Below are 18,281 nucleotides of genomic sequence, written 5' to 3' on the forward strand. Positions count from 1 at the left end.
GATGAATGATCAAACACTGACAGCCAATCAGAATATATCCTGCTTTAAAGAGCTTGAGCATTTAAACTAACAGCTGACATAACTGCTGTGCGTGCTTGTAATAAACACAACCTTTTTGTGAGTCTGTAGTTATTGTTATATATATCTTTAGTTATTGTTCTTGGTGTAAACAGGCCTTAAATGATGAAAGAATGTTCATTTGAGTGAGCTATCCTTTTAAGTATTATAAAACTTCTGATTACTATGGTAAGTTGGACAGGGTCCAGCCTTGCTGGCAGGTTCACCGTTGGAGCCCACATGTGTTCTGCATGATAAATGTGATTGGGAAGAAAATCAGCAGGCCATACTTACGTGTCCGACACTCTCCTGTAGTTGTCTGGACATGCAAATGACAAGCAACGGAAGCCTCCTTGGATGTTGAAGCAGGTCTGGGAAGCAGAGCAATTGTGCGATCCAATGTCACATTCATCAATATCTGAGAAAGAAAGAGAAGACAACAGCTAAATAGATGTTATATAACCATTTCGATTGAGAACTGGCTTCTGAGACTCCTTAAAACTTTTATGTCATTACTCCTTTCCTAATTATTCGTTTTAGTTCTCACTTCTAACATAAAAAAGACTAAATGGGAATTCAATAGTGAATCAAAAGTAAACTATTTGACTTTTGTAAGGCTTTATTACATAAATAAATATCTAAATGGCAGCGCATGTTAAATTTTACCTGGCCCCAATCAATGTTGGCAGGGTTGTCAGGGGCGACTGATGTCTGCGGTGACTAAACGCCAGGCTTCATTCGGGTAGGAGTCAATTTTGGCCCCTCCAGAAGTAATTAATTATGCATCTCATTTTACAAAAGCAAAGTCCTCGTTACAGCTCGCCGGCTCCAATCCGCAGACTAATTCGTTTGGTGCAGGCTAGCGCTAACCTCCGGGAGCATGTACAGGCTCTTCTTCACCTCTCATCGACTTTCCTATCTTGAGAGCCTGAGGGAGTTTCGTCAATTTCGTGATCTTTCGGAGAGCGATGGAGGACACCAAGCAGCGCTGTGTTGAACCTGAGGGTAGCTCCTCGCAACACAATGTGCCAATTAGAGAAATTAAGGCTCGGAATTGAGTTTGTAGCTTTTTGCTTTAGAAAGGTGCTGGCTAGAATATGAACCAGAGTTTAAAGCTCCGCTCATCTAAAAATTCTGTTTCTTCAACCTTGTGTCATTCCAAATCCATATGCATTTCTTTCTCGTGCAAAACACAGAGGAGATATTTAGTAGAATGTCCAAGCATCTCGTTTTAGCTTGTTTATTTAGTCTTGTGAAAAAGTTACCAGAGGTACATTTTTGTCATGAGATCAGGTAGGTTTTTGATTAGTCTCACTCGTGTCTAGGTCACTGCTAAAAAGATAAAATGACAACATAACATAGTGATAGATGATATTTTACACTAAGTGCACTATGTAAAAATAATAATTTCTTTGCAATAATATTATTTAGATGCTATTTATACTACTTAGTTGGCAGATACTTGCACCTTATTATTGTAGTAAATTATAACAGTATGCAATAGTATAGTATTGAGCATAAATTATCATTATTATTTAAATTATTAAATCAATATTACCTTATTGGGACAATAAATCCCTGCCTACACCTACCCTTCTACCTCCATCAAAGGCACTTTATTTTCCACTTTTTGATTATTTCCTTAAGTTTATTGAAAATAGATGCCTTTTAGATTTGATATGTGATGTGAAAAGGGTCCAAAAACTTGGGTCCATTGCGCCAAATAATTAATGCACGCTGAAAAATAAACTAAGATAATACAACATAAATCAACATAACAAAAGCCCTTAAAGTCATAGACCACCCAAAAATAAAAGTTCTGCCATTATTTACTTGTCCTTAATGTCATGTTTTGTAGAATGCTTCTAGCTAAACTAGTTTGACTCACTTTACAATGAAAGTCAATGGGAACCAAAACTGTTTGATAACAATAGGGATGTAACAATATCAAAAATATTTAAAGTCTAAAATTTAAAAGGTTTAATCTAATGCACTTTGAGAGTTCAAAATTAAAAGCTCCAACCCATGTTCTCAACTAAGAAGTGATTTGACTTGTACCTGAACTTTAAAGGGGAAACAACCCTCTTTTTATTTGTGACATACTGTCTATTTACGAAGCCAAACTAATTAAAATATAATAAAAACATGAATGACAGTAATAACCATATACTGTAAAACAATTATAAATGAAAATTAATAATTAGGTATATTATTTTTGCGATACACTACAGTAAGGAAATTACAATGCTTCTTTCATTATTTCCAAACTTGAAAGAGATATTTTGAATTTGGACTGCAGTAACATTACCTATTTAAACCGCTAGCTGTCAGCAATTCATACTGCGCATTTAAGCTTTTATTTTGATGGAAAACTCCAGCTACAAATCTATTGAAATGCTGAAATTGAAATGAAATAATCATCTGCCACAAAAATAAAGCATAACTGGTGGCCGTTGCATTACCAAACACACACTAAAGTCACATCACATGCAACAAACAAATTCACTGTGAACTGAGCCATTTTGAGGCGCGGAAAACACCGGATCACAAGCTGATCACCTAAACGAAGAGTGTGCTTCACTCTGAAACGTGCAGAGAAAACAGACTTGATAAAGGGATTACGTTTTTAAGTTTGTTTGACAAATACTGTGCCACAGCATAGTGGCCTAAAACACAACTTTAAAGACCTTTTATGTAAAAATAAGAAGTTTAAATATATTTTAAAAACTACACTTTTAGCTTTGAAGACCTATCGTTCATATCATCATGTGACCATGATAATATAGAGATTATATTATTTATAATATCGTTACATCCCTAGTTATCAACATTCTTCAGAATATCTTCTTTTGTTCTTTTGAAAAAAGAATACGAGTGAGTAAATGATGGGGAGGGCTATCCCTTTTAGAGTTATAAATGAACATTGAGTCTTATGCTATGTGCTTTTATTTCTACAGAAGTTGTAGCAAAGACATATGCAATATGATAAAGTAATACATCACTTTAGTGTTACCTTGACAAGTGCGTCCATTAGGTGTCATAGAGTAGCCATCGGGAGGACAGGCACAGTTATAGCTACCTGGGACGTTCACACACTGGAACGCACAGAGGTTTCCAATGCTTTGTGAGCACTCGTCAATATCTAGAGAACAAATAACAGCATTTCATCTTTATCGCTGAGAACACTAGCCATGTATAAAAAACAACACAACAAACCACTGTGAGATGGATTTGTCCATTTATCAAAAAGATATGTGTATACGAAAAGGTGCCAACAATAGACTAATTGCTACACTGTGCTGAAAAAAAATCCATCCTTATTAAAATATTCAAGACATTATCGATCTCATATCCCCATTAGAGGATCTCCATCATCTCTTTAATCAACATACAGTATAATTTGAATGTGCCCTTGTGTTTTAAACCTAATGGGTACGAATGGAATGAAGGCTAATTTTAGTCTACTTTCCATCTTAAGGACACTGAAAAACACTTCACCTTCACACGTGTGCCCGTCCTCTTTCAGGTAGTAGCCTACTCGGCAATAACACTGGTAAGAGCCGTAAATGTTTGCACACTCCTGACTGCACGGATTGTTGTCACATTCATTAACATCTATGAGAGAACACACAAAACATCACGTTTTTGGATTAAGAATGGTGTTTGATCAAATTTGCATAAATTATTACTGTGTTGTGCACATTGGCAGCGTGTCATTTTAGTGCAAATATACAGTGGGGTCCAAATGTCTGACACCACAGTGAAAATTTAGGATTCAAAATCTAATTAAAACCTGGTTTTAGGCTGTAAAAATATAATAAAATAAATAATTATTAATTATTATAAAATAATACATTTAAATTAGATTAATAATAAGCTAATAACAGATTTCATAAAATGTGACCCTGGACCACAAAATCAGTCATAAATAGCCAAAAAATACATTGTATTGTATTTTTTTCTTTAATGCCAAAAATCATTAGCATATTAAATAAAGATCAAGTTCCATGAAGATATTTTGTAAATTTCCTACCGTAAATATACCAAAAATTAATTTGTGATTAGTAATATGATATGCTAAGAACTTCATTTGGACAACCTTAAAGGCAATTTTCTCAACTTTGCTCAATTTTGATTTTTTTTTTGCACCCTCAGATTCCAGATTTTCAAATAGTTGTATTTCGGCCACATATTGTCCTGTCCTAACAAACCTTTCCTAACTTCCTCAATTTCAAAAAAGCTACCCTTATGACTGGTTTTGTAGTGCAGGGTAACAAATGGATGAAAAAATAATATTATTTATAATTCTACACTACTTCTAGGTCACCAATCAAATTACATTGACATACAAAGCATGTAAACAAATGGTCCAACGCTCTTCCTCCATTAAAGCACCTTCTCAGATCATGCTGGAGAACATGACAATCAACAAACTGTCATGTCCATGAAAATTGTTGTATTAAACTACTAATTCTGCAAAACGACACATGGAGTGTATTTTTATTTTAATACCGTTGTCCCTCTGAAACCGAACTAAGAGTCACCTCATGAAAAGTTCCTCAGGCTATGTCACCCGCCAAGTCCTTGAAACAAACTCTGAATAAATAAATGAATCTGTCCGTGATGGAACTAGTAAAAAAGTGTGTTTCAGTCCCCTAGAAAACTCTTCAGCTGACAGCTCACTTGTCTATTTTTGTTTTGCACTCTATTCGTGTCTCGCTTTAATTGGAAAGAAAGAGCATTCATACTGTCAGAACACAACACATTCTTCGCAGCCAGACTGATCCGTGTTCAATTCTGTTAGTGCAAATGGATGTACCTTCACAGTTCTTGCCATCAAAGGCCAGGGAGAAGCCAGTGGTACAGGAGCACTGGTAGGAGCCCGGCGTGTTATCACAGGTCTGGGCACACAGGCGGCCCGGGTACCGCCAACACTCATTTACATCTGCCAGAAGAAAAGATGCAGAGAACTGCATTAGTTTACAAACATACTGTAGCCTGAGGAGCATCTCTTTCTCCTGTCTTGCTGTCTTCTTTCAGTGTGCTATAGGAGCAGGAGATAAGAGATTAGGATAATCTGCATGTTCTATGGAGCATGAGCTGCTGTCAGCTTCATCTATATGCAAACTGTTAGTCTGGCTAACCACAGAAAAGACGACATCCTTTTGGTAATTTAGTCACGGTATCCAAACTGTTTTTAAACCCTTAAAGTGCTTTATTATGCAGCTTTGGTTTAGAGGATTAGTTCACTTCCAGAATAAAAATTTCCTCATAATTTACTCCCTATGTCAATCAAGACATTCATGTCTTTCTTTCTTCAGTCAAAAAGAAATTACGGTTTTTGAGGAAAACATTCCAGGATTTTTCTCCATATAGTGGACTTTAATGGGGATCAACTGGTTGAAGGTCCAACTTGCAGTTTCAGTGCAGCTTCAATGGGCTCTACATGATCCCAGCCGAGGAATAAGGGTCTTATCTAGCAAAACGATCAGTGATTTTCTTAAAAAAATTAAATAAATTATATACTTTTCAACCACAAATGCTTGTCTTACACTAACTTTTGTAGGCAAAAAGTGTCAACCCAGTGTTTACAAAGCGAACGTGCAAAGAAAGTCAAAGGCCCTTTACAAAAAAAAAGTAAAACAATGATGTTGGAGGAGAAAATTTTGAAGTTGGAGGAGAAAATTAGATGTTTTACGTCCTATACCACCTTTCTGAACCAAAGTACACAGACGAAGAACTAACCGTGCGTGACTTTTCCAACGTGATTATACAATGCGTGAAGTCAAGCTAGTGCAAAACAAGATTTTGTGGTTAAAAAGTATGTAAATGTGTATTTTTTTTTAGAAAATGACCGTTTGTTTCACTAGATAAGACCCTTATTTCTCAGCTGGGATCGTGTAGAGCCCTTTGAAGCTGCACTGAAACTGCAATTTGGACCTTCAAACCGTTGATCCCTATTGAAGTCAACTATCCTTTAAGATGCTTGCAAAAATAGATAAAAATTGAATTGAGGTCAGTTTTTCTGACTTTTGTTGAAAAACTTATTTTGCGTAGTATTTTGTAAGGTCGTTTTGAAGTGAAGTTTTGTTTACGAGGCCTACTGTGTGAACTTGCTATTCTGACTGAAGATGTGTTTTGGATGTGTATTTGTTGTGTGTGTGAATGCATGTGTTGATACGCACCCACACAGAGCTGGCGAATGGCGTCGTACTGGTAGCCGGTTTGGCAGTCACAGCGGTAGCTGCCGGGCAGGTTGTGACAGATTTGGCCCTCTCCACAGCGGTGGGTGCCCGTCTGACATTCATCTACATCTGTACATATTCAACAGTCTTACAAGTTCTTACAGACTTTACAAGTCCAGTTAGCTTATGCATACAGAAATGGTAACAAAAAGTGCCATGCTACTAGTGTGGTTGTACTTTGGACATGTATCACAGTAGCACAGTATTTTTTGAGGTTCTTTGGTACATGAATAAGGTTGTTATACAGCATCATGGTATTACCATCTCATACTATTTACCACGGTATTGCCACAGTACTTCTTTGGTATGTTGTTTGAACAACGAACTGGCTTTAGTCAAGCCTCGCTCTAAAGGAACAGTTCACTCAAAAATTAAAATTCTGTCATTCTATGTCATTTCAAATCTGTAAGACCTTCGTTCATCTTCAGAACACAAATTAAGATATTTCTGATTAAATCTGAGTGCTTTCTAACCCTGCATAGACAGCAACACAACTACCACAGACGTCACATGCACTATTTTAACAATGTCTCTACTACCTTTCTAGGCCTTGAACATGTCAGTTGTGTTGCTGTCTATGCAGGGTCAGAAAGCTCTTGGATTTCATCAAAAATATCCTATTTTGTGTTTTGAAGATGAACAAAGGTGTTACGGATTTGGACCAAATGAGGTTGAGTAATTAAAGATAGAATTTAAGGAATAGTCTTTATTAATTTTTAATTAAGCTGAAATAAAAAAAAATTTATCTAAAAAGTCTTGAAAACTATCAGAAATAAAAAAGGAAAAAGTATCACAAGTAAAATTAAAATACAAATAAATTGAAGCTAAATAGAAATACTTAAAAGCCAATAAAAATGATAAAAGCACAAAACAAAATGACAAAAAAAACTAAAAATCTAAAAATAAAAGCTACATCAATTAAAAATGTAATAAATACTATAATATTATATTAATAATACTTATACATTTTTATTGTGCTTTTTAGTCATTTGGACAGAATTGTCATAGATTTTAAAGGGTGAACTATCCCTTAAAAAGAAATTTCTGAAGAAATGTTAGGTAAAAACTGGAAACCAACAAACAAGTATGAAATTTTTTTTATAATAAATATATATCTATAAAAAAATATTCATTTATTTTTTAAACCAATAAAGTTCTCTGAATGGGTTAAGTTTAGGAAGTTGTAAGAATTAGGTATAGGTGTGTATATTTATGTGCGTCCTCACCAACACATCGTGCTCCGTCAGGGCTGGAATGGTAACCCCGACTGCACATGATAATCTTGCGCTGACATGTGTAAGAGCCCACAGTATTTATGCAGTTAAAGCCGGTCGTACATGGTTCTCTCACACTGCTGCATTCGTCGATGTCTAAAATAAAGTCAGAGAAAGGAAGGAAGGAAGGAAAGGGGGTGAGTGAGGCCAAGTATGGTAACCCATACAAGGAATTTGTGCTCTGCATTTAACCCATCCAAGTGCACACACACAGTAGTGAGCACACACACACCGTGAACACACACCCGGAGCAGTGGGCAGCCATTGCTGCGGCGCCCGGGGAGCAGTTGGGGGATCGGTTCCTTGCTCAAGGGACTCACCTCAGTCGTGGTATTGAGGGTGGAGAGAGTGCTGTACATTCACTCCCCCCACCTACAATCCCTGCCGGACCTGAGACTCGAACCTGCAACCTTTGGGTTACAAGTCCGAATCTCTAACCATTAGGCCACGGCTGCCCCATTAAAAGCATTAAAGTCATAAAAGTACAGGCAAATGAAAATATAAAAGCAACTTTCATTAAAAAAAAAAGTATAATAGTGTCTTTGCTTAATGGGAGTGTGATTTGCATTTTCAGATTTTAGTATTCTTCATGCATCTGTCCACTAGGGGGCACTGAGTGACTCTAAAGCCGGCTCTTCCCAATCTTACCAATGCAGTTGCCGTGTGAGTCCTGTGTGAAGCCTGTGAGGCAGCGTTGCTTCGGGTTACACGTGAAAGAGCCATCTGTATTCTGGCACTGGAAGCCCGTCCCACAGTTATGGGTTCGCATAACACACTCATCGATGTCTAGAAAAGAAAGAGTGCACCAGATGTCAACAAAGGCCAGAGGATTGGACAGCAAGACGCCACCCAGTCAGGTTCCTGCTCTGATAGATTTGTTTAGCTTTTGAGACTGATGCTGTTAGAAGGTCCAGACAAATGAAGTTTCCTCTCTTAAAACCTTTATGAAAATCTGTAAATCTCCCCAAATCTGGCAAGCATAGCAGCATAATGAATAGACGGGGCTCATCTGAGACATCTGATGGAGGAGAAGGGTTTGGACAGAGATCACAACAGGACTCAATTACAAGTTAGAACTTCACTGTAGGTGGCACTGTGGCTCAATAACAGGCCAGGAACGCATGCTCACACTTCAAGGCAGATGATCTCACAGGATCAAACCCTAGTTTCTCCACAGTCATCCACAATTGCATGCTATTAAAGTATTAAAGTAAAAACAAAATTAATTTGTATTTCACAAATACTGAGATAAAACATTCTTCATCTTTACAGACATGTCTGAAAGCAATAACCTGCAGTTCAGTAAACGAGTCAAATGTTGGTTCAGTAACCATTCTGAGTTCAAAGAAGGATTCAAACCTGTCTTTGAACTCACATTTATTAAAATATCATAACAGGGATTTATTCAGGACATTGATTACTATCATGTGATTCATTTAAAGAAAATAATCAGAAAATAATTATAAGACTCATTTATTTATGAATCACATCATGCTGTTTGTTTTTGATTCACTTGAACTGGCTTATAATAAATAATTTCTTTATGAATCAGACTGCACTGATCACACTGTTTGTTTTTGGTTTGTTAATGAAGGGACGTTCTAAAACGCTTAACGTGAAAAACGCTTAACGTGGCTTAACGTAGGCTACGTAAAAAACGACCAAGAAACCCCAAATTTCTGTCAAACCTTGCTTGGATCAAACACTAAGTACTATCAAAAGAACGAGCCCTTATTTCACAGATAAAGTGAATAATATCACGTTAAGCGTTTTCTCCCCCATAGAAGCCCATTATAAGGAAACAGCTTAACATGGTTTAACGTACCTCAACAGAGACCAGGGAAGACCAAACTTCTGTTAAATTTTACTTATAATAAACACCTGCTGCTGTCAAAAGAACGAGCTCTTATTCAGCATATAAAGTGATCGCCCCCCATAGAAGTCCATTATACAAAAAAAAAAAAAAAAAGCTTAACGTATCGTAACAACGACCGGGGAAAACCAACCTTCTGTAAAATTTTACTTATAATAAACACTTTCTGCTGTCAAAAGAATGAGCTCTTATTCAGCATATAAAGTGAATAACATCACGTTAAGCGTCCCCCATAGAAATCCATAAGGAAACAGCTTAACGTGGTTTAACCATGGTTATGTAGATTTTTTGATTCACAAAAAAATAAAACAAATAAATAAATAAAAAATCAGCTCATAATGATTCATTTGTTCATGAATCGCATTGCACTGGTCATGCAGTGTGATACACTAAAAAGAACTGGCTTATAGGTAATGAGTCTTTTGGTCATGAATTTTTTGATTCACAAAAAAGAATCAGCTCATAATGAACCATTTGTTTATCAATCACATTGTACTCGTCATGCTATGTGTTTTTGATTCAGTAAAAAGAACTGGCTTTTAATAAGTATTTTGGTCATGAATCGGCTACATGGGTTAGGGGCCGTTCACATTTTTTGCGCGCTCAATTTTGTTATTTCAAATGTAGATGCGCGGCTTGCGCACGCATAATGGAAGCGACGCGGTCGCGATGCGCTCGTTTTTTCCAGGTGCGTCCGCGCTGCATCGAGATAAAAACATCTCAACTTTGCAGAATGCCGCAAGCGCACCGCAGGTCATGTGACATGAACCAACCAATCAGCTTCCTCACGTTTTTCCGTTACATTGAAACCTCAGCAGAAACATGGAGGAGCAGCTCATCATTGTGGTCCAGGGATTTCCTGAACTTTATGATTTGTCAAGCCCCCATTATTTTGACGCTAATAGAAGAAACAATGCATGGAGACGCATAGGTTTGGAGCAAGAGCGCAGCTGATGGTTGCTTAGAAACGGCAGACGCTTCCGGAGCGCAAGCGCCCGAGCGCTTTGTTGATAAGGAAGAAAGCGGCGCGCCTAGCGTTTTCCACGCGTTTTTAGGCGCGACATGTGAACGGCCCCTTGTACTGTATGTTTTTGGTTCAGTAAAAAGAACCAGCTCATAAGAGTGATTCGTTTGAGAATTGTGATATTTTGATTTACAAAAAAGAATCAGCTCATAATGAGTGAATTGTTCATGAATCACACTGCTGTGCGTTTTTTAATCACTAAAAAGAACTTATAATGACTTATAATGAATCATTTGTTTATGAATTGGACTGCACAGGGGTCCGTTGATACACCCGAGATGAATTGACACATCTAAGATGAGATCATCGTGCTAATTACTATGTGGCTAATTTGGTTCTTTGGGCACACCTGTTGTTGATAATTAGTATGGCTGGATTGAGTTGTCTATGATTATTGCGCGTTCATGCATTGGTTTAAAAGGCGATATGTATCGATAGTAGAAACACTGATCACAACCCCTTTGATTGGTTGATGAAATGGCAAAAGACCGAGCTCAATTTTTTTCTCAAGCGGAGCAAGAGCTTTTATTAGAGAGTTATGGAGAATTTCAAACTTTAATACAGACACCGGGAAACACAGCAAATGCTGCAAAAGCCAGGAGAGAGGGCTGGCAAAAAGTAGTGAAAAATTAAATGTGTTAGTGCTGCCCATGTTACATGTTTTTTCCTTGATATGTTATTTTATTTATATTTTTTTATATACACTACCGTTCAAAAGTTTGGGGTCAGTAAGACTTGTAATAGTCTTTAAAGAAGTCTCTTATACTCATCAAGGCTGCATTTATTTGATTAAAAATACAGAAAAAAAACAGTAATGGTTTTACAATATAAAATAATGTTTTTTTATTTATTTTAAAATACTTTAAAATAGAATTTATTGCTGTGATGAAAAGCTGAATTTTTATCAGCTGTTACTCCAGTCTTAAGTGTCACATGATCCTTCAGAAATCATTCTAATATGCTGATTTATTATTAGAATGATCAATGTTGAATAATATCAACGGTTGTGCTGCCAAATATTTTTTGGAACCTGTGATTTTTTTTCCAGGATTCTTTCATGAATAACAAGTTTAAAAAGTACAGTGTTTATTCAATATATATATATATTTTTTATAACAATGCAAATGATTTATTATTAACTTTTAATACATCCTTGGTGAATAAAAGTATTAATTTCTTAAAAACAACCAATACAAATGTACTGACCCCAAACTTTTGAACGGTAATGTATATGTATATATATATATATATATATATATATATATATATATATATATATAATGTGTGTGTAGCTGTGGTCATCATTCGTGTGTGAATCGTCGTAATTATTTTCTACACTTTCTTGCAAAATACTTTTCTTTTCCCACGTCAGTCTGCATTGCTCTTTAACCAATCAGATGTGACTTCGCCATTTCAACCAATCATAACCCGCCAGGAGCGCAGCAGGTTTAAGTTTACGGACCTGTTGCTATGACAGCAAGTCCGAGATGCGCATCGAAGAACGAAACAATCCAAGATGACAAATCCACAACAATCAAATCCAGCTAACTGAGTTAGCAACGTACGAAGAACGGACCCCTGGTCACCCTGTATGTTTTTGGTTGACTGAAAAGAACCAATTAATAAGAGTAATTCGTTTGGGAATCAGATTACCATGGTCATGCAGATTTTTTTGATTCACAAAAAAGAATTAGCTCACAATGAGTCAGTTGTTCATGAATCACATTGCACTGGTCATGCTGTGAGTTTTTGGTCCAATAAAAAGAGCTGGCTTATAATGAGTCATTTTTTTATGAATTGGACTGCACTGGTCACACTTAATGTTTAACGTTTGGGAATCAGATTACTATGGTCATGCAGATATTTTGATTCACAAAAAAGAATGAGCTCATAATGAGTCAATCGTTCATGAATCACACTGGACTGGTCATGATGTGTGTTTTTGATTCACTAAAAAGAACTGACTTATAATGAATCATTATGTTTATGAATCAGACCACACCTGTAGGTTTTTGGTTGACTGAAAAGAACCAGCTCATAAGAAAGATTTGTTTGTGAATCAGATTACCATGGTCATGCAGATTTTTCAATTCACAAAAAAGAAAGCACTCATAAGACTCATTTGTTCAAGAATCGTGAGTGATTCACTCAGGAACCAGAACACAGTTGTTCATGATTTAGACTGCACTGAACTGTGAACTGCACTGCTTGCGTTGCATGTTGTTTTAGAGGACAATTCAACAGAAAAATGTTTCATGATACTGTCCAGTACACCATTTTACAATGCATTATATTCAATTTTCAGAATTTAGGTAAAATATAAAATCTTAGCACCATTCCCTTAACAACTTGAAACCTATGGGTATTGTTAAGGCCCTAATTGTAGCTTTACAGTGGTCTTTCCAAACCCTACATCTGCACTATAACTACAGAGCATGAATTTTCAACAGCCCAAAGCCTGCAATTAGTTAAAATCCACTATTCCCATTCTGTCACTTATTATGATTATTACCGCTCCACACTTATTAGCATGCACCAAGCCAAGTCCTGACAAGAATCAGAGACTCTTGCAAAGTTTCTCTCTCTTCAAAGGCAATGGTTAGATGTGTCTAGGCATCTGCTTTGTGTAAAAACAGAGTGCGGGATGCTTTAGATGTTAGCAAGTGAGAGCCCGAGGCAATCAGCTGTGGTCTCTTTCGAACTGCGAAGGCCTGCAAATTTCGCATTTTACTGCACAGATTAATGCATGGTTTCTGGTTCTCTTCTGCAGTGGTGATGGTGCTGTTTTTAGATGATGAAGGCACTGGTCCGAGATCTGAACAATAGTGTAAGCTAGAGGACTCTGACAAGGATGGAAGACCATTTGTTATTGATTTTGTCCATATGCATCACCGGATAGCTCTTATAGCTGGGGGAGAGTTGGACTGCTGCCATGTTTCTCCTGATTTGATCTCATGTAAAAGCAAAGTTCATGTAGACATGACTCTCAGTGTGTTTGAATTAATAAAACAATGCTCTCTGAGACTTTTAGTGAAATTAAAGTTTTGTGTGCGTGTACATGTGAACATCTGTTGATATTGTACCCACCTTCACATACTCCATTCCTCAGCTGGTAACCGCTCGAACATGAGATCTGCCTCTCGCACACAAACCCTCCTATTTCGTTCACGCAGCGCTCGTCGGCCTGGCAGGTGTGTGAGTTCGTCACACACTCGTTCACATCTGCAAAGCAAAAGCACAACAATATTTTATTCAGCTCCAAACTGTAACATCCTCACACAGAGCCAGGGACACAAATGAAGAGTTACATCCACAAAAACCTGGAATGGAGAAGCGGAAGCTGATGAAGAAGCAAGCATGTAAGACAGCACTGTGACCGGCAGAGCCTGTTGCATATTTCCATTAGACGTGGCACACACAAGGCACTTTGCTTTCCGTTCTTTAGCTCTGGCACTGTGGTGAACTGTCAAGATCTTCGGTTGGCCAGATTTATTAAAGGCAATAACTGTGGACTATGTTGAAAAAAAAGTCTAAACAAGGTTGGAAAGCCAGCGCGGCCCAGAGAGACGAGAAAATAATTACTTGAAGCTTAGACAATGGCTGATTTGTGGGCCAAGAACGGGATTCAATCTGTCATGCTATTGCCAGAGTAAATCATTTCAGGGGACTAGGTGGAAATGTTTGTGCTTTCTCCTGGCCACATTAGGACAGTAAAAAAGAGCACATGGTAGCTTATCTGTTCCACTCAACAGCTGGTAACACCGTGGAGAAAACGATGAATGGGAATGCTTGAAAGTTTTTTGGGCACCTATTTTTGGACTTTCCAGAACTAAACGAAAACTATTGGTATTTTAGGTCAATCGGAGCCACTTCGCTGTTGTCATGATAGGGACCACACATTGTGGACGTTTTTCAGGCAGCGGCAAAATAATAGTCACTGTGTAGTGCAGAAGCAGCCGTACATTTTTAAATATATTGGAGTAGACAAGAGCAATGCCTAAGTATACAAATATTACAAGTGGTTCAGGCTGTATCAATTTCAAAATACCTAACATTGCAGATTTGTTAAGAAAGTCTAAAACAACTTGAACAAGATGAAAATACATGGTCTTGAATATGTTAAATATGTGAATATGTGAAAATCTATTGAACTGTTTTGAGAGAAAAAGGAGAAGGATGAAAGGATGAAAAAAAGGAGGACAGATGACTCACAAAAATTGCTGGACATCTCAAACAAACAAGGTGTCCAAATAATCCTTCATCTTCCAAACAGAATGTAACTTGAATTTATGCTATTGGTTGTTGCTGTGTCGAGCCAATTGGGAATAAAGAAAATCCTCTGTTGTGTTTAATTTCCTGTCATTCTGGGTATTTTCAACTAAAGGTCACTAAAAATTATACTGTTCAATTTACAGTTAAAATGGCAGCTGTGTCGCAAGAAATTCACTATAAAATATACTTTTGATACAATATATATAAACATTTCTGGGAATGAATTTACTATTTTCACTGTAGATTTATCAGGTGGAACATATTTTTACTTAAAAAATGTTAAAAATAATTGTCTTACATGGTGTGTGCACACCAAAAGCGAATATTCGCAGTATGTTACTTGCAGGTTTTTTTTTTCTGCGGTGAGGAGTGTCTTCAGGCACATCAACAACATTTCTACTATTTTTTCCATAATGATATGACTACTATTTCTGCTCTGTACCTGTTGTGGAATTCCCAGGGTTGCCAGGTTTTTACAACAAAACCATTCCAATTGCTACTAAAACACTGAGAAGTCCCAAATATGCGAGAAAAACCAAAGCGGTGACGTATCAAATCGGAAATAGTTTTTTTAATGGTTTATGTACACCAAAAGCAAAGCAAATATTCACATTGCGTTACTCGCTCTAGATTACTCAAGGAATGTTTTTTTGCATGGTGAGTAGTGTCTTCACGCACATCAACAACAACAACATATCCTTCTACCTTTTTCCGTCATGAGATAACTACTATTGCTGCTCTGTACCTGTTGTGGAAGTCCCAGGGTTGCTAGGTTTTTACAACAAAATCTTTCCAATTGCTACTAAAACTCGCATTTTGCAAGGCAACACTGAGAAGTCCCAAATATGTGAGAAAAACCAAACGGCGACGTGTCAAACCGGAAACAGTTTTTTTAATGGTTTATGTACACCAAAAGCAAAGCAAATATTTACATTGCGTTACATATTAGAATGACAACAACATTTCTTTCTACCATCTTTTCCGTCATGAGATAACTACTATTGCTGCTCTGTACCTGTTGTGGAAGTCCCAGGGTTGCCAGGTTTTCACAACAAAACCTTCCCAATTGCACCTCAAAACTAGTCCAATCGTGTTTTGGAGTGGTTCACCAGTTGGGGGGGTGGGGTGTGGGGCGCGGCAACAGTGTTAAAGTAGTCTGCGGGAAAAACACGGACCTGGCAACACTAGGAAGTCCCAAATATGTGTCAAACTAGATGTGTCAATAAGCTCTTCGTTGATTTGCTTGCATTAAATTGATCATAAGTGAAAGTAAAGACTTTTACATTGTGACAAAAGAATGTCTGTTCATCAAAGAATTCTTAAATAAAAAACCTTTAACCATATTAGTAAGGAATATTTTCTACGCACCAAATCAACATATTAGAATGACTTCTGAAGAAAAATTCTTAAATGGTGTGTGTACACCAAAAGTGAAGTAAATATTCTCATCACGTTACTCGCTCTAAATTACTCTCAGAATGTTTTTTGATATAATGTTTTTTGAGATAACTATCTGCCCAATTGCTACTCAAAACTAACCTAGTCACGTTTCAGAGGGATTCTACTGGTAAAAATCACGTTCTAGGGGCTAAATATTATGTTATTGTGGCCGCTTCAACCTACAGACATGAAAAACAACCGTGGCAACATTGTTAAAGTAAACCAATTCCTGCATATAACAAAGAAGTCCCAAATATGCAGGACATCCAAACACCAATGTAATAAACCAGATGTGTCAATAAGCTCTTCCGATTGACTTGCATTAAATTAATCATAAGTGAAATACTGTTACATTTTACATTTGACACCAAAAGCAAAGCGAATATTTGCATCGCATTACTCGCAGGATGTTTTTTGCGCGGTGTGTCTTCACACACATTAACAACATTTCTTTTCACCATTTTTTGCTCTGTGCCTGTTGAGGAAGTCCCAGGGTTGCCAAGTTTTCACAAAAAAAAAAAAACTGCCTAATTGCTACTCAAAACTAGCCCATCCGCATTTCGCATTAAACAAATTTTTTTTTGGGTGGGATTCCCCTGGAAAAATATTTTTAGATATTTAAATATCATGTTATTGGTGTCGCTTCAACTCGCACCAACAGTGTTAATTCAATTCAGTAATTCAATTCTGCATGAAAATTGCACACCAGGCAACATTGGGAAGTCCAAAATATGCAGAAAAAACAAACAGCAACGTGTAAAACTGGACGTTAATACGCTCTTTACCGTTTGGCTTGCCCGGCAACGTGTCTTGCGAATTTTCCGCTCAAGTTGTCATTTTTCAATTTGACATATGTCAAACACCCCTAAAGGGTTAGTTCACCCTAAATTAAAAATTCTCTCATCATTTACTCACCCTTATGTCATTCCAAGCCTGTATGACTATGAGACATGTCTACGTTTTTTTTCTCCATACAATGAAAGTCTATGATTACCAAAACTGTTTGGTTATGAACATTCTTCAAAACATCTTCTTCTGTGTTTAGAAATGACATGAATGTAAGTAAATGAGGACAGAATTTTGTCATCATTTACAGAATTTGAGTGGATGGTCCCTTTAAAGGTCCACACTTCAGTTGCCAGGCAAGTGAGATCAGTGTGAGTCTTTTTTAAAGGTTCTTGCATTCATGTGCATGATATTTAGCCCCAAAAGGCACACAAAAAGCTCTGACACCCTCTTTCACTCTGTTGTAGATCCAGCACAGAGGTGTCAACAAGCTGCCTCATCAACATACACGAGCAGTGGCACTTATTCAAAAAATTTGCTTTATCATAACAATATGGTGAATTGCCTTCAAAATGTGGTGCTCTGAAATGCATTAGACGATATGCATGGGATGAATAATGCATTTCTGTAGACTGGAGGCAAAGGGTTAGTGCTATTGCAAAGGGATGTGACTGCAGTGCAAGGCATCAGGATTATGGTCTGTCAACATTATTTCTACATCAATGGTGCTGCCGTGATCGATAAGGGTTAAGATGAGAGCGTGATGATGAACACCGAAGATGGTTGCAAGCTTTTGTCCAAATTCCTGGCCTTATTTAAGAGTCAGTGATGTTATTTTGACTAAAACTAAAACTATTAAACCTGTTTTTGGTAATTGAAATAAAACTAAAAATACTATTTTGCATAATACAAATATAATTGGCTCTTTGACAAATTGCTTTTGGTTTGCTTTTCACTTTGGATAGAAGCATGTAAATGTAAAATATAAATATTGGATGAAAAACTTATTTAAAATTACACGTTGCCTGGGTAATTAACTGAAATTAGTACAATTAAATCGAAGTACTAAATTGAAATAAAAATTAAAGCTAAATAGAAGTACTTTAAAAAAAAACTAAAAGAAAAAAACAAAAGCATGTGAAATTACTAAAGCTTAAATTAAAATGAAAATGTAAAAATAAAATAAAGTAAAAAATAAATAAAATAAAAAAGAGCTAATTTTAATATTCTAATATTTTTAATACTTTAAATAAACAATAATAATATGAGAAGGGCAAGATTTGTCAATAAACAACTACTAAATAGTAACA

The 18,281-nt window shown here is 36.7% G+C and overlaps 1 protein-coding gene across 2 annotated transcripts in view; it reads right to left on the reverse strand.

Moving 5' to 3' along the window:
• The window catches only part of fbln2 (fibulin 2), a 76,699-nt gene that overhangs the window by 5,177 nt on the left and 53,241 nt on the right, over positions 1-18,281 (reverse strand). For both annotated transcript variants that reach the window (XM_073825960.1, XM_073825959.1), the window contains 8 exons: positions 13,561-13,695; positions 8,225-8,362; positions 7,529-7,672; positions 6,243-6,371; positions 4,877-5,002; positions 3,556-3,672; positions 3,071-3,199; positions 352-475 (listed from right to left, as the gene is read on the reverse strand). In XM_073825960.1, coding sequence (XP_073682061.1) covers positions 352-475; positions 3,071-3,199; positions 3,556-3,672; positions 4,877-5,002; positions 6,243-6,371; positions 7,529-7,672; positions 8,225-8,362; positions 13,561-13,695 — 1,042 coding nt within the window. The remainder of the gene's footprint in view (positions 1-351; positions 476-3,070; positions 3,200-3,555; positions 3,673-4,876; positions 5,003-6,242; positions 6,372-7,528; positions 7,673-8,224; positions 8,363-13,560; positions 13,696-18,281) is intronic.

Source organism: Garra rufa, chromosome 20, assembly GCF_049309525.1.
Source record: "Garra rufa chromosome 20, GarRuf1.0, whole genome shotgun sequence".
Taxonomy (NCBI): Eukaryota; Metazoa; Chordata; class Actinopteri; order Cypriniformes; family Cyprinidae; genus Garra; species Garra rufa.